Raw genomic sequence first — 24,855 nt, 5'->3', positions numbered from 1 at the left:
GTAACATATTCTCTCCGTCCGGTAAAGAGTGTACATTTAGAAATTTTAGGACAAATTATGGGATTGAGTAAAAAATGCATTGGAAAGGTACAAGCTACCATCTCTCTCCTCTTTAATTACTCAACCCCCAATGAGCTAAGTGCATGTAGAAATTAAAAAAAACATATGTAGATTGCTATTGGTCTTGATTACCGTGTGATAAGAGAGAAATATTTTTCCCTACTTTAAAGTGCATTGGGAAGATAGAAATACACTCCCTATCCATATAGCATCACTCGTACCTCCTTTAGTAATGATCGCTCCCTCCCTATCCATATTAATTATTAATTGATGTTGGTTTAGTACGGAGTAGAAATGGGTCGAAGGAAACAAAGGGTCAGTTTAGTTCGAGGCCTGGCCCTTATGCCTGGCAAAAAGTAATGCCTGGATGTCGCCGGAGAAGTTGAAGAATTCTGCCTGCCCAGGCTTGCCTGGTTCATATGCGTTTGGTGGATAGTCGCCGTACTACAGTACAATTAGGTAGATAAAACTCTGGACACCCATCAGTCCATCACTTCCATGCAAAAGAAATATTAAAATAGTACCAGGCAGATGCATCAGCCCACCAGGCGTGTCAAACGGGACGCCTGGCCCAGGCTAATCATGTTGCCTGGCTGGCCAGGGCAGGCTAATGGCATTGACAAGTTTTTAGGCCAGGCTATAATAAGATGATTGAGCAGAATCCAGGCAAGATCTCAGGCACCCTTAAGGCCAGGCAATCTTGCTTCAGGACATGATCCAAACATGCCCTTAAGTGCGATTCATAGACAGCAAGTTAGGTCAGCAGCCTGAAACCGAACTCATATATCAACATCCCCTCCGGAGCTGGGTGAATCGCCATCACTGCCGTCACTACCACTGGTGCTGCTGCCGCTCCCGCTTCCGCTTCCGCTCCCGCTGCCGCTGCTGCTTCCACTTGAACTAGAAGTGGCCTGCTCCATCTGCTGTCCTTCTGCATTGACTTGAGCTCGCAGCGCCTCAGCTGCATTAAGTCCCTCCTCAGCTTCGTCATTTACATCAACATCAGCAACCTCATCATCCATGTCGAGCTGATTTGGTAAGTTGATGTCAAAACCGCGATAAGACGTCTCTTGTGCTGAGGCCATATTATTGGGTGAGCCATTGTCATCATCACCGAGTATGTCTAGGTTTTCATCTTGGTCATTGGGATCAGGCGAAGAGGAAAATGGGTCCGTGGTGACTGGTTGATATTTAGAGCTCCTGTTACTGTTTCTTGGTCCTGTCATTAGCAAGGGGCAAATGAACATTTATTACAATCTTGGCCGACAAATCAAGAAATTTAGCATATCATAAATAACACAATCTTTGGCAACGCTTTAGAGTATAAATGTTTTTTTTCTCATTGCTCCATTTGAATCGGATGGCAAACTTGATTGTAGCATCGGATGCATGGTGAAGAATCACCATGATCACATTATTTAAAAGAAAAGGTCCACTTATCAACGCTCAAGGAAGGCAAAAGTTTACTTTTCAACCCTGAACTCCAAAACCATTTAAAACGCAACATTGAACTATTCAAACAGTCCACATTTGACCTTAGAGTGGTTCCACAAGTGCTCTCGGATGATGTGGATACCACATGGCTGCTATGTCATCGTTGGTATTAAGCTATATCTACACTTACTTACTCCCTCCTTTCCGGTTTATAAGGCTCATCTCAATTTTTTTGTTTTTCCAATTTAGAGGGCTCATCTCCATCTCATTTTAGTTTCCAATGCGCATTAAATCTTTGCATGCAAGAATTAAAGAGGAACAACACCAATGCATGTAATGCTCCTACTCATCTAGTGGCCAAGCATGCATGCACTGCAATTAATCCAAATTAATGCATGAGTTTAATTGGGGTAGTTTTGTAAAGTACAAGATACATTCCTCCACTCACAAAATGCCTTGGTTGATGAGATTTGATACTTGAGCCTTATAAACCGGAAAGGAGTATTTCGTCCGTAATTTCGTCGGTCCACCTCGCCCGATCGGTTTTTCCTCTCGCAATCTCATAGGTTGCACCGGTTTCCGTGGTCCGCATGCACGCCTTCTGTATTATTTTTTTCGTCCAAATGCAGTTTCCTCAACTCAGTTTGTGGACCCTGACTTGACTTGGAATCTGCCTTGACTAAAGCCTCATATATTTAGGGCATGTACAATGGTGCTATCTTAGGAGTGCCACGTAGGATAAATGATGAGGTGGAGGAGAGAGAACTCATAAGAAAAGGCTTGTCTTCTCCTATTTAAGAGAAGACAAGAGATGATATCTTAGTACACAATATGTCGCACCATATTTTTAGAAATGACTAGTTATTGAAGATAAGACTAAGAGATAACCCATTGTAGACATTTTTTTGTCATCTCTAAATTACATGCAAGACTTAAAATAAGACTATCTTATCAACCACTGTACATGCCCTTAGATAGAGAGGAGAGGACGGGTGAATCCCGCGGGAGGCGGAGGAGCGGCGGACGAGGTCACAAGGAGGCGTACGTCAAGGCTGATGCTGATCCCATCGGGAACTACATCGACCGCTGTCGCCTCTCCTGTGAGTGTCCGGGAGCCCCTCCTCCCACAAACACATAGCACCGTCTTACGCACGTCCACCGCTCGCTGCCGCCAGCTGGTCGTCATCTCCCTCACCGGCATCCCAACATCGGCAGCAGCCTTCCTCTCTTCGACCGTGACATATGTTTCGTACGTCGTCCCATGCCATACGTCGCGCACCTCTCTCGATCCAGCCCCCTGCTCCCTAACACGGCAAGGAGATAAACGCTGCCGAGGTCAGGTCAGGCACGGCAAAGCAGACCAGACCCCATCCAGCCCCATCATCCTTGCTGCGGCAAGGAGATGGGCGCTTCACAGCGAAGTAGGCTGGATAGATCTGATGCACGAATACACCCCATCCATGGATGCAAGGTCTCCGTGCTCATCGTCGATGGCTGCACCCTCGCCAAGCCGCTCATCATTCGCGAGTACATCCATGACGTGTGGCCTGGTCGGGAGTCGCGTCCCACGCCTTCATCCGAATTCAACACAACCAGGGTACATGGCAGACGCCCACGGGCAGAAGGATTCTACCACCGTAGAGAACATGAACCGCGAGGGCGTCCATGCCATACTACATCCAACACTGCCAGGGGCTGGTGCAGCTGACATGTACGAGGGTGCCGACGCGCCATACTACATCTGCCACTGCCAGGGGCTGGTGCAGCTGACATGTACGAGGGTGCCGACGCTTGACGGGGACGAGAGCACAGAAGAGGCTGCCGCCATCGAACCCGGTCAGAGCATGCCACGCCGACCCACGGAGCAGGCTGCCATCGTTGAACCTGGCCAGCCACGATAGTGCATGGACAAGGGCGCCGCAACCGAACCCGGTTTGGCAGCCGGCATGCTGTGTGAGTGAAGCCATAGAGTACCAAGGTGCAGGCCAGCGTGCATTGTGTTCACCCCAGGGGTAAAGTTCACATGGCGATGGGCCGAAGCCGCCACGCTACAAGATGCGCGTTGCACATCCGCGTGGCGATCATGCACGCATACGCTTTCGTAGCCAGGTGCGGTCACATGAGCTCCTGGGCGGCGTAGATATACAGCGAGCATGCATGTAGTACACACAAAGCGTCAAAGCATTAGCCTGACTGACAGTTCTTTTGTGGGAAGAGCCTGACAGATAGTTGTAGCTCCTCAACTAATCTATGTCTAAAGTTTCAAAGCAAGGATCAATATGCAAGTCAAAAAAAATCAAGGATCAATAATGGCAGCCAGATTACACTGCTAAAATTTCAATTTGCTCCAGCTGTTTTGTAGCTATGTACAGACAGACAGGCCTCATGCTTAGGCATTTCACATGAACAATGGAAATTTAATGCAGAAACTCAATGAGATCATGACTAATTACCGTCACATGCAATTACTGGCTACTGCATTCTATTGATCATGCATAGAGCCACAGTGGGAAGCTTCTGTTTCGTGGAAGAACTATGAGTGCAAGTGGACCAAAAAACACACAAAACAGTGGGCTAACTATTGTCCCGTGGGTCCTAGCTGCAGACTGCGTACTCAGCAAGTCAGCAGAGCACTGCTTGCTATGGAGGCTCATTGACATCTGCCACATATGGTAAAATTTTAAGCAGGCCCTATTGTTTTACTTCGGTCTTCCTACTCTTCTTTTTCATATATCCTTCTATTCTCAGCCATGATAAAGGAGCACAAATAAAGTTATTATGATATGCTTTGCTTGACACCTTCTTCGGGTCATCATATAGACATGAGAATTAAGTGTTTAATTTTATCTAATTTGATTTAGAGGACCTGAAACATCCTGCAGTTTTACAACAAAAATTGGACTGGTCTCTCATGCCTAATATTATGTCTTAATTTCTTAAATAAATAGGATATTGCACATAGACAATGCTTTAGTCGACATAACTGCGAATCAACGAAGGAGTGGCGCAGCATGTGTCAAAGCTTTTACCGTTTTTATGCTTCTCAATGTTAGTCCACAAGGAGTATAGATTGATTGACGCTCTTGCCTTTTTTTTTGCATCGAATGTAGGAGCTTTATTAACGAAGTATCATACGGTTATAATCCACCCGTAGGCAAGCAACAAGAAAATCTGGGCTAACATCTAGCCAACTCTCAGTCCCATCAAGTGAACAAGCAAGTCGAGCACATGAAAAAGCATCACCTCGAGGGTCAATTCTAGACATGAAAAAGCATCACCTAGAGGGTCTGAAAATTAAGGCAATGTAATTCAACACTTTCAGTGTAGCATGGAGTTAGTATTTGGTATTATTATTGACGCCTAAAAGATAGGAAAATAGATGCCTTGTGTAAGGATCTGAAGGAGAACTGCGGGATGGGATTGGATTTGGAGGAGGATTGCCGCTTAGGTTTGTTGTGCATACATGGCTGAAGTGGTGGACGACGATCAAATATAATAATTCATTATTTGTGTAATCTCTGGAAGTAGCATAAATCTGCCATGATTAATCAGCTTGATCAATAAGTTATTGGATGTGTCTAGGGCACATCTAGATGTGCTCTAGTTATTGCACATCTAAGTGAGTGAATCAAGCATAAAGAGGAAAAGAAAAAAGAAAAGAAAATATCCACACGAATCTCAACATAAGATCAATGACATAGGACTTAGATGTGCAATACTTATTGCACATCTAGATGTGCTTTAGCAAAACTGTAAGTTATTCTTTATAGGCCAGTTTCACATCCATACCTAAATAGTATCGTTTTTTGATTATTAAGGATTAGCTTCGCATCTTGATAGTGGCATGGCTTCCCAGTAGTTTCAGACAAAGGGAAGATAAAGCAGAAGCAGACGTGTTGGAACCTACAAATTGATACTGCCGGCAGGTAAACTCTTGATTACCACACGAATTCTTAAATTTATTTTATACCTGTTGCCACGCACGGGTATGTTGTCTCAACATAGCCGGTCCCAAGCCCGGGTAAAGGAGGAGGGTTGTGATAGGCTTGGCGAGCCAACGTAAAAACTCAGCCACTCTTATGGAGATGAAACCCAAAAGATTTTCGTTGGGGCGTAACCCTCTCAGCGACGCGCCACATCGGAACCCAGGTGTGGTGGAAAATGGGCAAGGGCCGGGCCGTCACCCCCCAGGTGGCGCGCCGTATCTTGATCCGGATACGGTGGCAAGTGAGCGAGGATCGGGTCGTCGCATCCTTAGTGGCGCGCTACATCGGCGCCCGGATGTAGTGGAAAATGAGCAAGGGTCTTCGCATTTGACTCGACGAGTGCGAAGGGTAAGGAAGCTAGCCGAGCCTAGGAGGATTCGCTTAGGTAGCTGGAACGTAGGGTCTCTGACAGGGAAGCTTCGGGAGCTAGTTGATGCAGCGGTGAGGAGAGGTGTTGATATCCTTTGCGTCCAAGAAACCAAATGGAGAGGACAGAAGGCGAAGGAGGTGGAGGATACCGGCTTCAAGCTATGGTACACGGGGACGGCTGCAAACAGAAATGGCGTAGGCATCTTGATCAACAAGAGCCTCAAGTATGGAGTGGTAGACGTCAAGAGACGTGGGGACCGGATTATCCTGGTCAAGCTGGTAGTTGAGGACTTGGTTCTCAATGTTATCAGCGCGTATGCCCCGCAAGTAGGCCACAATGAGAACACCAAGAGGGAGTTCTGGGAAGGCCTGGAAGACATGGTTAGGAGTGTACCGATTGGTGAGAAGCTCTTCATAGGAGGAGACCTCAATGGCCACGTGGGTACATCTAACACAGGTTTTGAAGGGGCGCATGGGGGCTTTGGCTATGGCATCAGGAATCAAGAAGGAGAAGATGTCTTAAGCTTTGCTCTAGCCTACAACATGATTGTAGCCAACACCCTCTTTAGAAAGAGAGAATCACATCTGGTGACTTTTAGTAGTGGCCAACACTCTAGCCAGATTGATTTCATCCTCTCGAGAAGGGAACATAGGCGTGCGTGCCTAGACTGTAAGGTGATACCTGGAGAGAGTGTTGTACCCCAGCATAAGCTGGTGGTTGCTGACTTCCGCTTTCGGATTCGTGTCCAGCGGGATAAGCGGGCTAAAGTCGCTAGAACGAGGTGGTGGAAGCTCAAGGGGGAGGTAGCTCAGGCGTTCAAGGAGAGGGTCATTAAGGAGGGCCCTTGGGAGGAAGGAGGGGATGCGGACAATGTGTGGATGAAGATGGCGACTTGCATTCGTAAGGTGGCCTCAGAGGAGTTTGGAGTGTCCAGGGGAAGGAGAAGCGAAGATAAGGATACCTGGTGGTGGAATGATGATGTCCAGAAGGCGATTAAAGAGAAGAAAGATTGCTTTAGACGCCTATACCTGGATAGGAGTGCACACAACATAGAGAAGTACAAGATGGCGAAGAAGGCCGCAAAGCGAGCTGTTGGTGAAGCAAGGGGTCGGGCGTATGAGGACCTCTACCAACGGTTAGGCACGAAGGAAGGCGAAAGGGACATCTATAAGATGGCCAAGATCCGAGAGAGGAAGACGAGGGATATTGGCCAAGTCAAATGCATCAAGGACGGAGCAGGCCAACTCTTGGTGAAGGACGAGGAGATTAAGCATAGATGGCGGGAGTACTTCGACAAGCTGTTCAATGGGGAGAATGAAAGCTCTACCATTGAACTGGACGACTCTTTTGATGAGACCAGCATGCGTTTTGTGCGTCGAATCCAGGAGTCTGAGGTCAAGGAGGCTTTAAAAAGGATGAAAGGGAGGCAAGGCGATGGGCCCGGATTGTATCCCCATTGAGGTGTGGAAAGGTCTCGGGGACATAGCGATAGTATGGCTAACCAGGGTTTTCAATCTCATTTTTCGGGCAAACAAGATGCCAGAAGAATGGAGACGGAGTATATTAGTACCAATCTTCAAGAACAAGGGGGATGTTCAGAGTTGTACTAATTACCGTGGAATTAAGCTGATGAGCCATACAATGAAGCTATGGGAGAGAGTCATTGAGCACCGCTTAAGAAGAATGACAAGCGTGACCAAAAACCAGTTTGGTTTCATGCCTGGGAGGTCGACCATGGAAGCCATTTTCTTGGTACGACAGCTTATGGAGAGATATAGGGAGCAAAAGAAGGACTTGCATATGGTGTTCATTGACTTGGAGAAGGCCTATGATAAGATACCGCGGAATGTCATGTGGTGGGCCTTGGAGAAACACAAAGTCCCAGCAAAGTACATTACCCTCATCAAGGACATGTACGATAATGTTGTGACAAGTGTTCGAACAAGTGATGTCGACACTGATGACTTCCCGATTAAGATAGGACTGCATCAGGGGTCAGCTTTGAGCCCTTATCTTTTTGCATTGGTGATGGATGAGGTCACAAGGGATATACAAGGAGATATCCCATGGTGTATGCTCTTTGCGGATGATGTGGTGCTAGTTGACGATAGTCGGGCGGGGGTAAATAGGAAGTTAGAGTTATGGAGACAAACCTTAGAATCGAAAGGGTTTAGGCTTAGTAGGACTAAAACCGAGTACATGATGTGCGGTTTCAGTACTACTAGGTGTGAGGAGGAGGAGGTTAGCCTTGATGGTCAGGTGGTACCTCGGAAGGACACCTTTCGGTATTTGGGGTCAATGCTGCAGGAGGATGGGGGTATTGATGAAGATGTGAACCATCGGATCAAAGCCGGATGGATGAAGTGGCGCCAAGCTTCTGGCATTCTCTGTGACAAGAGAGTGCCACAAAAGCTAAAAGGCAAGTTCTACAGGACGGCGGTTCGACCCGCAATGTTGTATGGCGCTGAGTGTTGGCCGACTAAAAGGCGACATGTTCAACAGTTAGGTGTGGCGGAGATGCGTATGTTGAGATGGATGTGTGGCCACACGAGGAAGGATCGAGTCCGGAATGATGATATGCGAGATAGAGTTGGGGTAGCACCAATTGAAGAGAAGCTTGTCCAACATCGTCTGAGATGGTTTGGGCATATCCAGCGCAGGCCTCCAGAAGCTCCAGTGCATAGCGGATGGCTAAAGCGTGCGGAGAATGTCAAGAGAGGGCGGGGTAGACCGAATTTGACATGGGAGGAGTCCGTTAAGAGAGACCTGAAGGATTGGGGCATCACCGAAGAGCTAGCTATGGACAGGGGTGCATGGAAGCTTGCTATCCATGTGCCAGAGCCATGAGTTGGTTGCGAGATCTTATGGGTTTCACCTCTAGCCTACCCCAACTTGCTTGGGACTAAAGGCTTTGTTGTTGTTGTTGTTGTTGTTGTTGTTGTTGTTGCCACGCACGGGCCTTTTTCCTAGTGTAGTCATAATCAAGTTGTGGATGTTGTACAATAGGCATGAAAAATTAGCTACCTATGCATATGTGTCAGGTGCAGAGTAGAGTTCAGTTAGCGATCGTGAAGATTCAGATAACGGACGGACCGGATGCGTTATAGTGCGATGATCGGACGGCTCGCATGGCTCGCCTGGTTACTATACCGTTTCATCCGGTTGCCGGTTACTGTTACCGTTTAGCTAGTGTCGAGGCTATATAACGGCCAGCGCAGAGCGCTTGTATCGATTCATTCTGAGACTTATCTCATTACAATGTATACCTAAACCTCCCTCTGTGAGGAATATACCTTAGCATATTCGAGATAATACGATCCAGATCGAAACCCTAGCTCGTGTTCTTCCCAAAATTCCCCAGATCCGCCAAGCAGGGCGTGACAATATGTCGGCAGCAGTAGCTTTTCATTTTGATGTATACAACTTGCCTAAAGCTTCTAGTCCAGCTATATCACAGCTGCATGGTAGTAAGTGCACTCAGAAGTAAGCTGACTGCTAGTGAAATTCATAGCACAAGCGCCAAACTATCTATTAGTTGTAGAAGAGTAAACAGATAGTTGGGGCTAGGACAGTTTGTAAGTCCTACATAAAAGGCTGTGTACCCCCTGGATGTGAAGTTAAGCCTGTGCTACATTGAGAAGATAAATATAGGTTCATCCCTTGCCTGTGCTACATAATAGCTGGTCACTGACTTCGGCCCTGTGCTGGACTCCGACCACCCTCCTTCCTCCCTCCCGCTGCCAGCCAGAATTTCTTCCTTTCTTTCTTCCGGGTAAATAATGCGGCGGCCATATCCAGATCAGCTCTGGTTGTAATCTCGCTGTTTGTGAAAAGGGAGGACATGTTTGTAATCTTAGTTTTCTTTCAGGGTCCTTAGTGCGGAGCACCCTTCGGACATCACCATGTCAAGAGCCCCATTGTCAACACCCGCGCAACATCTACTTCAAAGATATAAAGGTGAATCTTCATACACGTGTCTTCTTGTCCCCTTCGAGAATGGTATACTACTTGATCCTCCTTCCTCGTGCATACATAGGTTTGAGCAGAGCTTCACACATGGCAAGGAGTTCATGCGGAAGAGTATGACTACACCATCCATGAGGGAAGCATGGAAACAAAGACGGAAGAACAAGAGAAGGACTGCCCTGCTCAGCCGCCAGACATCCGGACTCAAGCCCGAACATCCAGCCTGCCCACATCCGGACTCAAGCCCAGATATCAGAAGGTTCGGCCCTCAAGCCAGACATCCAGCAGCACACCAGACATCCATCCTATGAACAACCGGTCAACCGCCCGGACATCCAGCCCCTGCCTGCGTGCAGTTTCGGGCCCGAGGTCCATGTATCCCTCTCCCACTTACCCCTTTGTGGACTAGCTTATGTACATATATATCTCCCCCACCTCCTCATTAGGGTAAGCTAAGAATTGAGAGAAAAGAGAGCTTAGCTCATCTACCTCCCCTAGTGGGATTCCTCCATTGGAGATGAAGGCCTCCAAAGTGGAGAAGAACCACCCATCGTTGTCAAGGCCTCCTAAGGCCTTGTTCGGTTGCAACAAAATTGAAGGGGATTGAAGTGGATTGGGGTGGATTAAATCCCATACAAGTCAAAATCTCACTCAAGGCCTCCTAAGGCCTTGTTCGGTTGCAACAAAATTGAAGGGGATTGAAGTGGATTGGGGTGGATTAAATCCCATACAAGTCAAATCTCACTCAATCCCCTCCAAACCTCTCCAATCCCCTCTAGGAGAGGTTTAACCGAACAAGGCCTAAGGGAGAAAGGATCCTCCTGTAGATTATCAAGACCCATCTCTCCAATAGATTTTGATGAACTACCTTTATATCTTTTCCTTTGGTGTTGTTGAATGCTTGAGATCTATCCCTTAGGCTTCTGATCTGAGTATCTTGTGTGTGGATCTTGTCGAAAAGAGTGTTTTCCCCTTGTGCCTTGTTTTTCTCCCCAAATCCACCCCCAATTCGTGAAGATCAGGCAAAAAAGGGCTTGGCCCTACATCATTCCTCTTTGTGGTGTACCATCATTTTTGATATATGAAGCAGCTTCGGGGACATTCTGGTCCCCTTCCCCGTGTTAAAAAAGTATTTGGTATCAAAGCTACGGTGTGTTAGCTCAAGAAAGATATGGAGAAAGGAGTGTTACAAATAAGCTGAAGTATAGAAGTGGAGGGGAGCTGGGCTGAACACAGGATAGTTTTATTTCTGAACCTGTGGCTTGTACGGCTGCCCTCTGGGTCTACAGAGTACATGGGGAAGTCGGTTCTAATGCTAAACTGACCATGCAGCTCTAGCCGCTGCTAGTACATGCAAAAAACAAAATGGCTACTAGCTGTCTAGATGCATATGCATATAGACTACCACTCCCTAGCTAAGTAAATGTAACACTAGGATTACTCCTAACATTCTCCCCCTGATTCTTGTGTGTCTACTTGGCGCTGATCTTGACCCTTTCAATCCTTGTGTTAAGCTCATGGAAACGAACCCGCCCTAATGCCTTCGTTAGGATGTCTGCAAGCTGGTCCTTGGTGCCAAGAGAATCAGCAGAGATGCTCCCATTCTCCATGCATTCACGGATGAAATGATACCGGACGTCGATATGCTTGCTCCGCTCGGGGAAAACTGGGTTCTTGCTGAGTGCCAGTGCGGACATGCTCTTGAGCTTGACGGTGTCAACTTTCTCCCCTTCAGATCACCGAGCAACCGTGCTAGCCAAATGGCTTGAGTTCGAGTTTGGATTCAGCTGTGGATCAAGCCACGAGTGGTTTCTATGTATAATGGACTAGCACGTTCACCGCTTTGAGATCCAACAAGAAACAGAAGGATTAAGACTTTGCGTGATGCCTCACTTAGGGTATTAGCCCTCTCTCTCTCTCTCCCCCTCTTAAAAACCCTACCGATAAGAATACATAAGCTACTTATCCCGCAAACGTTGGAACCGATGCTACTTGGCATGCCTCGTTTTTTATAACAAAACATTTGAGGTTATCACGAATAGGTATGCCAATATCCCGTAAACGCAAAGACAACGTTTGGAACAGATGCTACTTATCCAAATACTCATGTGCAACTGTTTGGGCTTGGCATGGCTCGTTTTCTTCTACAAAAACATTTGAGGGGCGATAAAAGAAACAACATTGCAGGGCCACAACAAGTTACAGATTTAAATAAGACCAAAGGAGTGAATTAGCCAATCTCAGGAAAGTAAAACCTGAAAAACAGGACTGCAAATTGCAATGACAGACTTACCTACAAGCGTTCAATACAATCCTACAAAATATACTTAAAGGATCTTCTAGAATCAAAGAGGCCCGTATTCAAGGCAGTAAAAGAAACTAAATAACTTAATTTCCACATCATGAACATATACAAGAATAAGCAGATTAAAGCAGTTACCTGGATTTTCAGGTTCACCAATGTCGATGTGCTCAACCTCAACCTGCAGGATAGTCAGAATCATTATTAGATACACAAGGGCCTCTTGAAATATCTAGTATTAGACTGAAATTGTACAGCATCAAATCATGAAGGTCGGCAAAGATTCCATACAATACTTGTATAAACCATGTCCATAGATTCATCATCTGACAATTTTAACTACGAATTTAGGGTGCACTGGTGCACATTTGCAGGTAAATCTAGTCACAAACTCAAGATACAATATTGTGTTATAAATATTGTGCAAGTGCAGTTGCTACTTGATGCAGTTTGAATATAAACTCAGTCAAATGAACTAGCGTGCACAGGCCTATGAAGTGCATCTGCGAGAGAAAGGAGGATTTGTGCCACAACATGCAATACAGGAGGACGGCTGCGGCACTGTAGGAGGTGAGCATGAAATGGCACGACAACGAGTAGATGAGTGTTGTACTGTAGTGGCAATGGGTGGGAGGCTGGGAATCACTGTTGAACTAACAATACTACCTCTGTCCCAATTAACATGGCGCACACATATTTCGAGGTTCAACTTTGACAATCAATTTGACAAAGAGTGGACTATGTGTCACAAAAATTATGAAGTCCAATTTGTAGTAAAATAGTTACCAATGGTGTAAGTTTTATGACATATAATTAATTATTACTGGTGAAACTGATAGTCAAAGTTCAAACACGAAAAACAAGGGTGCCATGTGAATGGGGACGGAGGGAACCGAAAACACTGATTCGGAAAATACTCAGGAATGGGGAAGGAATCCAGCCATCCAGGTGTTAAAACAGAGGAAAAACACAGGGACATGAAAGAAACTGGCGGTTGAAACAGAGGAATGCCAACACACAGGAATGGTAAAAGGGTAATTAACTTTGAGCAAAAGAAACAACCATAACATAGATATCCAGGCAGCATCATCTATGCACCAGTGGTCTAACATTCACCTATTCTTCAGCATGGTCTTTGTGAACCAGCCATCCTATCCCCAAGATCCAATGCAATTATTGTAGGAGGACAGCCCATGCACTACCCCCGACCTGCCTAGACACAAGCCATGCACCGGCGCGCGTGCACACTACACTCGCCCATGAGAAACAAAAGTTGCATTTTGTGGGGTCTGAACTCTATCTTGGGTCTTTTGGACTTCCACAAAACAAGAGCTCGGGCCTTAATTCCGGTGAAATTGGAGAGAACCACGGTGTTCCTATTGTCTGCAACAGTGCTCCTTTGGATTGATTCCTGCAAAGTGCAAACCAAACAGCACAACAGTACCTATTGTCATGGAATAGAAATTCCTATGCACAATGATGGAGATCTTATATTCCAAATAGGACCCTACGGTTTACACAGCAATCAGCGGGGCTGTATTTTCAATAAGCAACTCAAGGTTCAGTTAAAAATGCAACCAATATTTGGGTATTTCATAAAATAGCACGATGAAATTGAAATACTAAGTAATAAATGATTTACTTAGCAAATCACAAACAAAAGACTTGTCTTGTGCAGTTCCAAAGGATGTTGGCAATCTTTTGAACTGATTAGTGTTGAACTAAGGCAAAAGTGTGACTTTTTGTTGGCGCTATTTTAAATGCATCATATAGCCCTATTGTGTTTTAGTGGTTAATGACGAGGCAAATAAGAGGACTAATATTTTATCAAATCAAAGGACTAACATTTTATCAAGTCTGTATCAGAAAAATAGTCCTTGGTAATAAGGGGGCATTTGGTTCGAAGCCGAGAATGGATGGGCTGAGGGTATCCCTGTCCGCCTGGTTAAGGATAGCCAATTTCATTTGTTGGTTGGAAGGATAAATGGTGGTTGGGGATAAGCAGTTTTATGTTTGTTTTGGAAGGATGACAAGTGGATGGGTTGTTCAGTACCTCTCAGGTGAGAATAAAGGGCAACCTGGTGCATGTAGCTCCCGCTTGCGCAGGGTCCAGGGAAGGGTCCGACCACTTTGGGTCTATAGTACGCAGCCTTTCCCTACATTTCTGTAAGAGGCTGTTTCCAGGACTTGAACCCATGACCTCATGGTCACAAGGCAGTAGCTTTACCACTGCGCCAAGGCTCCCCTTCCCTGGACCCTTCCCATGACCTCAGGTGAGAATACGCTGTACAAAAGATGAAAAGAAAGAACTGAGCATGTGTGTGACGACCTTGCATGGTGTCGCGTTAGTTTGTTTTTTCTTTGCGTAGAAGTAGTAGGGCCGAGTCATGCTTCTTTTACGGCGGCCAGTAGCTGCATGTGTGGCCTTGATCCATAGGATGTGGGATGGCACGTTCAGAGAGGGCCTGGTGACCGGATCGCACGTCCGTTACGCAAGGAAAACAAGGCAAGGAAAACAGCAAAGCCGCAAGCCAGTTGCGCGGCGAACTTCTGTGTTCGTGAGCTGTTCGTCATGAGTACGTCGATCACTGCCCTCTGAGAGAGAGACAGAGAGGGGGGGGGCATGCAGCACCAGACGCTGCCACCGCTGGCGGATCACCCACACGTCGAGAGAAACGGAAAAAGTAGAGAAGTGGAGGGGCAGCACCTACTTCACCGCGCCGCCGCCTGATGCGAAATCGCCGCCACCGCCTACTTTCCGTTCGCGAGCGAGAAAGAAAGGGAGGGCGGGAGATAACAAGTAAACATTTCGGCAGGTGACGAGCGCGGGTGGCTGCCATCATCCACGAGATTTTCGCGGATGAGGCCAACCAGCTTTTGACGAGAATATTCTGAAAATCTGGTTATCCCTAGCCACTCTATCCCTCAACCAAACGCGCGGTACCGTCTGAAAATCTGGCTATCCCTCAACCACCTATGGATGGCCAGCAAACCAAACGCCCCCTAACTGGAAACATCGTTGGCGACCCCTATATTTGTGCTACCAAGTGGTTGCCTCCTAGCTCATGCATGTAATTTAAAGGCTTTGGTGAACCCAAAATGCACAATGAGTCTAAGGACAACCATACTATCAATAGCGGCACAAGCAAAATAACTAGGTTCGAACTCCAAGTCAAGATCCTCAACCAAAATCCCAAAATATTCGATTCCTACCACTCAAATTCCTCTGTTTTTCCTATCCCTGTTACTTCCGAGTATTTCTACGTGGTATTACATGTTAAAGAGTATTAGTATTGGTCTAGGTCTCCTTACATATTCATATTGGTCCAGATTCCCATATGGTATCATGAACCCAGGTTTCGAGGGGGGGGGGCGTGCCGCAACTCAGCCTCCGAATGGAAAAAAATCGGTATCTGCCTCTCCATTTTGATAGAACCTCATTGGCATATCATGTCGTTCACATCTTGAACCACCCTGCTTTGATCTCATTTTCCTCGGTCTCCTCCGACAAATTTCTCTAACCGCTCTCCCCAAAACAGTTCTACTGTTGCTTCCCGCCTGCATCACCAATGTATTGTCATACCTCCCGCCCGCTGCTTCGCCCCCGTTCAGATTAGCCATGTACACCAAGCGGCTATCTGGCAGAGCTACTCCCAATCAAGCAGCTACGCCTCGCTCCCTCCCTCTGTTGTAACAGTATGTCCAAGTCTTCAGAAGCGATCTAGCCTATCGCTACCTCCCCAATCGTGCCCTGCATGTAGGGGATCTCACCTGCATATGTATCATGTACAATAACTTAATGAATATATCAAGCACTTCCATATTCCTTTTTGGTAATCACAGCCGCGTTTTCGTCCCACCTCTCCCATGTCGACCTCCGGCACTGCCGCCGCTGTCGTTTCCTCCCCCAGTCCTACCTCCCGAGCAAGCGACGACCTTGGTGCTGAGCTTGGAGCTGAGAACCTCCCTCCTGCATCTGGTGCCCCTTCGCCTCTGCTGCCCAGCCCCGTGCCTCGGCCACCGACAATGCTCTCCTCGATGGACCTCGAGGGATTCATCCAGTTCAAGATGGGCCTCGACGCCCTCAACTTCACCCAATGGCGTAGCTCCATCAACTTCCTCCACGCTCGCCACCATGTGCAGGATCATGTTCGGCATGGGCATGCCAACCGCCTCAATGATCCCGAAATGGACAACATCATCTTGTGGTCCCTCTACCATCGAGGGGACCTAATCGACGTAGTCACTCCGCCGAAATCCTCAGCTTACATGATCTAGGCCCAACTACACGAGTACTTCTTCGACAACCAGGCCGGCGGCACGCTGCACTTGGGCCAAGAGTTCCACGCCACCGTCCTCGGCAACCTCTCCATCAACGATTATTGTTGTTGTCTGCAACACATCGCCATGGCCCTCCTGGGTTTGGGCAAACCGGTCAGCAACTACACTCACCCTCCAGATGATTGACGGGCTCGAAAAGAAGCTGAGAGGCCTTCGTGATCCTCCAGTCGACGACGGCGCTGCCCTCGTTCACCCAAGTGCGCTCCCGCCTTTTCCTTGCCCAGGCTCTGGATATCGCGGTGACTGCGCACCCAATAGTTGTCCTACTGGCCGTGGTCGGCTAGTTCAATGCAAAGCGCAATGGTGGGCGTAGACATGGTCACGGAGACGCGCCAGGCGGACACGGCTCCAGGTAGCAGTCATGGCTTTGGTACTTCGCCCCATGGGAAGTTGCACATACATGAATATATGGGGATAACCATGGAGTTGCAGTTTGGTTTCTCGTGGAAAATCAATGGTTGTTGTGAAGGCATGCCTTTATTTTGGTGGTTTGTTCAGAATGCATTTTCTACACCATTTTATGAACCTACAGGCAACGTGCTGCACCTAATGGATTGGTGGCCCACTCTTCCATGTCTACAGCCAGCTAATCCTATTTTGATGCTACTCTGCATTTGGGGGCTGCAAAACATTGGGATACCAGGATGCCTAATCATGTTCCTATTAGGGTTTACATCCAAATGGTGGAGCACACTTGCAGCATGTTCATGGCATTGTCTTGCACAAATCATTCTGATGCTTGTGCATTATTCTGGACTCATGACACTATTTACAATGATGAAAAAAATTCCCACTACAGAGAACAGCATCCTCGCCTCCCTGAGCGTATGATAATACCTAACATGTGCAGAAACACAGTACAGTTTCACGCTGCAGCTTCAGGCCCACCAGCTGACAACAGTGTTGGGATCATGGAACTCTGGTGCAGCTACAGCTACTAAAAATCAGTTTGGAATCAACAACAATTCCTTGATACGATATGATGTTACAGGTACAACGCGATCATGCAACCCACCTCTTTTTGCACTCCATGGAGTTCCCAGGTTTCATCCTTGCCATTTCATGTGGTACAGCGAGTGCTTGCTAAGTGGGATGATGGAATCTTGAATCTTCATTGTCGGGCACCATTGCAAATGAGGAACGAGTGCCTATATGCAAGCGCAGATAGGCACATGTTGGAGTTGCCCTTTGGAATAGACCATGGTTGGGACCTGATGCTTCTCGGACATAATCCACATGGCTTGAGCCTTGAAGGTTGCTTCCTTCACCACCCTGGTGCTTGTGTTCAGATTTAGAGTGATGGTGCTACACTGGCTCTTGGATTTTGTTCAGGCATTATTGGTCTACCTGTCCAAACACAATGGGATCCCGGCGGATATGATGTTTCTTGGAACTACATCCTCAGCTTCAGGACAAGCCGCAATTTAAGGGGGCGAGAATGTCATGCTCCAAGGGTCATGCCCCTATACTCTTCATGGGCCTACTCTTCAGAATGGGCTATTGAAACTTGGGCTTAGCAAGGCTATGCTGCAACATCGCCTATATAGAAGGAGAGGCACCTCACCGCATGACAGCGAATGGATGAATCGTCTTCAAACTTCTCGTTCCTCTCCCCCTGCTGCTACTGCATCCCATCCTCTGCTTGCTAATTTCTCATCCCAAATCTCCCTTGTATCTCCCGACTTCTATATAAGATCGTTACTGATCCGTCTGTCCGTTCCATCTCTGTACTGGTTGCTGGAGGTCGGACGGAGGTGTTGATAGTCTAATTTGGATCTGGTTTGTATGGTCGCCCAAATTATTTAGTTTTGGTAGTTAAGCTAATTGGTTGACACATTGTTTGAGAATGGCCACAGGATTGCAGTTCTAGAGGCCAGGTGCAGCAGGCTAGATGCAGCAGAACTGTGTGTTGGAGCTCACGCATGAAGAGAAAGCAGGAAAATGATCTGGTTTAGAAAACTTAAGATAGAATAGAAATATTTTGCATAATAAGCTGTTCGGCCAGAGCAGAGCTAAGATAGAAGCCGTACTGGTATTTGGCTCAGGCCGATGCTTTTCGAGATCTGGCCAAACTAAGTAAAAAATTAGGAATATCCTCCGTTTTTAGAGTGGACTCTAAAAAAATAAGGGATAGAGGGCAGGTTAGGGAATCTGCTAGAGTGAATTTTCACCCTGAATCCTTTAAAATGGCAGTTTTTTAGATGGGAGGTGAGATTTAGGGAATCTGCTAGAGTTGCTCTAAGTACATATAGATGAAGCATCAATGGTAACAATGAAGTCTGGACAAAGACATTATGTGCTTTAATATTTGTTAGTTTAGAAAGTACCTACAATTGGAAGGGGAGCCTTGGCGCAGTGGTAAAGCTGCTGCTTTGTGACCAAGAGGTCACGGGTTCAAGTCCTGGAAACAGCCTCTTACAGAAATGTAGGGAAAGGCTGCGTACTATAGACCCAAAGTGGTCGGACCCTTCCCCGGACCCTGCGCAAGCGGGAGCTACATGCACCGGGCTGCCCTAGAAAGTACCTACAATTATATAACGGGATACCTATTGTCTCATGTCCTCTTCTTCCCAGGTCTAAAAATGAACAAATGATGAAGCAATTACCTAAATTTAGCTAGGGCATGTAACATGCTAACAGAACTTACCGGAACTGAGTGTATAGAAGGTTTGTTCGTTGCAGGCAACTTGCCAACTTTCGCTAATGGAGGAGAATGAGATTCACCCATTCCAGTAGTTGTAGCTGCCAAGGAAGTTGCTACAGACTCTCCCGGAACCCGGACATGCCTTAATCTCTTGACTGCCCGGTGCAATCGTTCCAAGCGAAAGGTCTCACCATCAAAAAACAAGACACCATCATTATCCTTGTACTCTTCTTGGCTTCCCTCGAATGCCACCTTTGGCCTGCCAGGCTGATTGTTATGAAATTCCACAGTTACCCGGTTATCTTTGCTCTTCTGCAGAGAGCCAGCTTGAGTCTTGTCAATAGATGCTGGCTTAAATTCATCTGCAAGATCGAACAAACAAAAATGATTTAATGCAAAACAAAACATGATTGATACCGTAAGACAATAAGAACACATGAGCATTGATGGATCAACAAGAGTACTCGGTTCTGTTAGATAGTATAGAGGAGGAAGCTTGCCTGCTTCCTAGTCAATGATGAGCTATGCTTACCTTGATAAGTGTGTAGCAAGAAATTCACATTAGATGCATAAAATATAACTTCAGGAAACATGGAGTTAATAATTGGAAAGATTAAATACACTAATTAATGCCTAAACATCACCCCATGGATCAATACTTAGATCACATGAAGCATGAAAACAGAAGAAGGTTATGTAAGATCAATATGAGGCCCAAAGCATTTCCATGGCACGTGACAATTTCAGAAAGAAAAAAGCATGATACACTACTCAGTTGTGAAAAGTTTGACTGTCAGATGGAAAGCAAATTCCTGGAAGACAGGCAACTAAAGCGGAAAAGTGCTTGCACTGGATTCTCAACAAAGCTACGTGACCAAGGACACTGCAGGATGATAAACACATAGGAAAGCAATTTGCTACTCTCGCCACTGTGCAACCCAACATTGGCCGCCATCTCAAGCCATCAAAGAGAGGAAACTTTCTTAGACAAACAATTGCACATAATTTGGGGGACACAAAATTAGACTGTTTAGGTTAATCAATTGAATTATTTCTTGGGGATTTGTGAAAAGAAAAGGTGAAATGTCTTTAATATGGCCATGTAGTACGAAACAAAAGGAGCTAAAACTACTGATAAGAGCTCCACTTCAAATTGTTTGTGTAAGAAAATACACAGGAAAAAAGGTGCCCAACCTTACAGAAACTACAATGCCCAAGACTTATTTTTGTTAAGATCTATGAAAAAATAACTTCTGATAATTACAAAAGAGCGGGTTTGAGATAAATCGTAACGCTCAGTGATGCCATTTCAGAATCTCCAATTGAAAAGGGGCTACTTCCTACTGAAAATCAGGATATGTGTATAAGGCCAAAATTTGGAAATAAAAGAGAGCAGGAAGAAGAAACACTTAAACAATAAATTAACTCCAGGTACTTAGAAAGAGAGTAGAAAGGATAAACCTTTCACCTGTTGTGTACTACCAGTGGGAAGCCCAAACAGAGAAAGAATAAGGGTGTGTCTGGTTGAGGTCCTGAGATGGAATATAATGGGCCGGTTCTAGTTTTGGAGATTATTCACGTGCTTGGTTGAGGTGGTGGAATGGAATGAGTTGGTTCCTTGAAGCGGGATATTCCATGTAAATGTGGAATGCAGTGGTGGCTCCAAATCGGTCGGACGGACTGGTTCCGGGTAAAAATTCTCGTCATGTGCTCTCATGTGGCCACTATATCTAATTCTCTCTAACATGCAACTATGCCAACTCAACATGTGACCATGCATGAGAAAAGACCCACCTTAGCAGGCACCATGCATGAGAAAAGACCCACCTTAGCATGCACCATGCATGCTACTGATATATGATAAACATTCTACAACTATACAATCAGCAAATATAACAAATTATATGTATTATAGTTTCAATTCTCATTACTATTCCAAATACTAATGTAGTAATGTTTCATAAAACCAAAGTGCATTGAAATAATTGCAATCAATTCCATCAATAACGGGACAAAGAAATAATGAAATCTTTATACCAGAGCACTGAACCAGAACAATGAAATGCTAAATAAAATGAAGCTGATTTATATATGAATGAATGCAAAAAATGCAGCATATTGTTGGCAGGGGTGGAGCCAGGATTTAGGTATGGCGGGGGGGGGGGGGGGGGGATGGCGATGAAGCCAAAAAATATTTTGTGCCTCACATCATACTACCCAATAATTCTATATTCAAGTGTGATTAAAATTTAACTTTGCCTAGACACACAAATTTTGTTTGCAGGTGGAGCGTGTCTAGCAATAGCTAATTGGTCAATAGCTTCAGATATGTGCCAAGAAGACGAAGTTGATAATCGAACTATTCTAAAATATGACATGAAGTGTCATGCTATAAAACATTTTCATAGGAAAATTTAAGGTATACAGACAAGAATAATCATGTATTACCGTATGGTTGGCTTTTAGTTTGCATTTATATAGGTTTGAGTGGCAAATCATCGCTAGTTGTATTAGGAAATTTTATTGTTTAATTTGCAAAAATTGATCAACGTTGCCATATACATAGAGAATCAACCCCAACCCTACCTCATTGACGGGTCTGAGGTTTCGAACGATTGCAAGTGCCTATACCCTAGCGCAGCGACCCATCACAAATCACACAACCAAAATAAATAAATTCTGATGTAGAAATTCAACATGATACAAGATGAGAATAGCGAGAGATTAATAGGCAATGTGATGTGTTATCCTTGGCTAGTTCGTTGACTGCAGCCTGAAGAATTGGTGAGTGAAGCAGCCTGCGTCGCCATATGAATCATATCTTTTCTTAGGGAAGACCCAAGGCAAGGAGGCGGCAAAGGCATGCTAGGACGGCAGCGGCGCATCCCTAACCACACACGCACTAATCACGGAGATAATGTCTAGCGCCAGGAGATTTAGCGGAGGCGGCCAATCGTCAAATTTGCCTTCTTTTTTTTAGCAAAGTCCAATCTGCCTTGGCGTGGACTTAGAAAATGCCTAATTAGTGGGCTTGTACATGGGCCTTTTTTTTTCCTTTCTCAAGAATTCACGTAATAGGGGGGGGGGGGGGGGGGGGGGGGGGGCAAGTACGCTCTACGTTGCAAATGCCTAATAGACAGCTGCCTACAATGTTCGCTCGATCGTTGGGGGCGGGGGGGCGGGGGGGGGGGGGGGGGGGGCAGGCCCCTGCTCGCCTACGTAGCACCGATATGCCAGGAAAGTGCTGTATCGCCGTTCCGGACGGCTCCGATACGCCAATACGGCTGATACGCCTTCGATACGCGTATCAGAAGAGTATCCCCTTTTTTTATTTAAATAAAAAGAAAAAAATGCTGATACGGCAGCAACACGCTCGTGATACGGCAGGGACACAGCGAGCAACAGAGCGCAGCCCCGAGCGGCCGAGCCAGCCCAATAGCCCACCACCACCTATACCTAATCTCTCTATCTCGCACTCTGTTCGACCGCATGAGGAAGGGATCGAGGGCGACTCACCGCCGCCGCTGCCACCTGCAGTGGCTCTCCGCCGTCGCCTCCGCCGCCTGGAGTGGCTCGCCGCCGCCGTCCCCACAGCCTGGAATCGCCTCGATTCTGCTGCGCCGCCGTCGCAATGTAAACAATTTCCGCAAGCACCGAGTGATGTCTGATGTGTGCTTGTTGAGTGCTTGATGCAGGGTGCTGGATTATTGCTTGGCTGTGCTTGCTGGCTTCCGTAGTAGTACTGGTACACCGAGAGAAATAGCTGCACAAAGGAGGCTATCACTTCTATCTATTGCTGCTTGTTGATGTTTGTTGGATAAAAGTGCGTGCTGATGTTGCTACTTGTTGATGTATTTTCTATTGTGCATACACCATAAGGAGTTGAGGACCTGGATGATCATTCAAGACTAGAAAAGAAAAGAGCCTTGGAGGCAATCAGCAACTAATGGTGTTGAGGACATTTTGTTATGTTTGTTTTTATTACATGTTATTTTATTAATTATTTATATATACTAGCCGTATCGCATATTGCTGTTTTTAGAAATTGCCGTATCCCGTATCGCCGTACTCGTATCGCTGTATCGGTGTTGCCGTATCAGTGCAACGTAGCTGCTCGCCCCCCCTTGGCTCCGCCACTGATTGTTGGCTAAAAGAATCTAAATTGTGAAACTAAATCTTTAGGCCTTGTACAATGCAAGGTGCTTAAGAGAGGTGCTTAGAGAAATAAACCAGATTTTTTTAAGCACCTGTGTTTATTTGTAGAGGGTAGATGCCTAATTAGGCAACCCCTACTATAGAGATAAGCACTGGTGCTTAAGAAGAACTCGATTTATTTTACTCAGCACCTTGCATTGTACAAGACCTTACGGTGCTTCTTTTGCTATTGACATCAAACTACTCCATAATTTCAACAACCGCTATCTGATCAACAAGACAAATTCATCAGATCAAAACATATTAGCAGAAGATAATAATAAGCCCACAAAAGTGATTGGTATCCTTTTGCACTAGATTCCTACTTATCTCTTCACATGTACCTGTGTATATTGGTCTTGACCCTATGCAAAAGAGATAAAGTTGTTATTCCTCTAACAAGTTACACGTCTCCACTGTAATCACAACCCAAACATCGTTACAGGACACCCTATGGCAACCGATTCGATGAACTCCAGAATTCAAATACCAAAACGGGCATCACACACCATACCAACAATTGGTTGAAGAAAACCCCTACCTCTCGTCGAACTAAACAACTAATAATATGTCGAAATAGGCTTTCGCCCCGCTTTATAGATAAAGCAACCATCCATACAACGAGTAGCAAGCTGTGAAATAAACAAAGTGAGCAACAGCACAAGCACGCCCAAAGAAAATACAAAAGAAAAGCGAGAAAAAAGACCACCAAGTGGCCACATCATCACGGATGCGGATCGTCTTTCAAAGGCGGTGACGGTGCTAAACAAGAAAGAGGGGGGAGGGGGGATCCGGTATCTTACAGCGGAGCGTGCAGAACTTGGTGGTAAGGGCGGGGTCGCGGCAGGAGGATCCCAATCGAAGGTCGTACCACCGATTCGGTTGCGGCGCCGTGCTCGGCTCGCCGGTGTTGCTGCTCGCCATCCCCACGCCGCTACGGGGCTGTCAGATCGTAGTCGAAGCAGCGGGGAGGAGTCCCGAAGGCCGCGGGTCGCCAGTAGTGGATGGGCGCGGGTGTGTTGACACTTGGGGTAGGGGTAGGCGTGGCGGCGAGGCAGGCGGTGGCGGCGCGCGGCGGCGGACGGCGGTGAGGGGCGGGGCGGGGCGGGAGGTCCAGATGAGATCGAAAGGAAGGATCGTCCTGGTGGCTGCGTTTGTTTTTTCCTCTCTCGCTCGTACCGCTTCAGGTTCAGTTAATACGAGGACTGCGGGCCAAATTACCAAAACGTACGGGGACTATTTTGAAAAAACGCCACGGCGATGAACCCTACACACTCAATGCGTGCTTTATTAGTCTCCATCTCCATCTCCACTAGGGGCCTTAAAAAATTGAGAACATTCTTTTATTAATATTATTATTAGTATTTAATATCAGGCTACTGATTACATCACTATGCCTTCCTTCTCATTACAGGTTGGTTGTTACTGATTGCATATCAAATTTCACATGTATAGAAAAGATAGCCAATCACATACGAAAATATTGAGATCCACTTCACTTGCAATGTAATTCGGTAACATATACCACTAGATATAATGAACAAAACAAATAAAATCA

General features: G+C 46.2%; 1 protein-coding gene across 1 annotated transcript; it reads right to left on the bottom strand.

The window, feature by feature from the left end:
- Nucleotides 1–442: 442 nt before the first annotated feature.
- LOC123127377 (ell-associated factor Eaf) lies at nucleotides 443–24,432 on the bottom strand. The gene is made up of 4 exons (XM_044547031.1): nucleotides 24,101–24,432; nucleotides 19,107–19,465; nucleotides 12,257–12,299; nucleotides 443–1,279 (listed from the first exon to the last, which is right to left on the bottom strand). Exons 1-4 carry the CDS (start codon nucleotides 24,219–24,221, stop codon nucleotides 840–842), a joined length of 963 nt encoding a protein of 320 aa, XP_044402966.1. The 5' UTR covers nucleotides 24,222–24,432; the 3' UTR covers nucleotides 443–839.
- Nucleotides 24,433–24,855: the final 423 nt, after the last annotated feature.

Source organism: Triticum aestivum, chromosome 6A (assembly GCF_018294505.1).
Source record: "Triticum aestivum cultivar Chinese Spring chromosome 6A, IWGSC CS RefSeq v2.1, whole genome shotgun sequence".
Lineage (NCBI taxonomy): Eukaryota > Viridiplantae > Streptophyta > Magnoliopsida > Poales > Poaceae > Triticum > Triticum aestivum.
The sequence above is the reverse complement of the archived record's forward strand: the minus strand, read 5'-3'. Positions and strand labels throughout refer to the sequence as shown.

Coding starts and splice junctions, on each gene's coding strand:
- LOC123127377 (XM_044547031.1), bottom strand. CDS start 24,221: ATGGCGAGCAGCAACACCGGCGAGCCGAGCACGGCGCCGCAACCGAAT. Junction 19,466..24,100: donor CAAGTTCTGCACGCTCCGCT/GTAAGATACCGG, acceptor TCGATCTTGCAG/ATGAATTTAAGCCAGCATCT. Junction 12,300..19,106: donor CTTCTATACACTCAGTTCCG/GTAAGTTCTGTT, acceptor ACTATCCTGCAG/GTTGAGGTTGAGCACATCGA.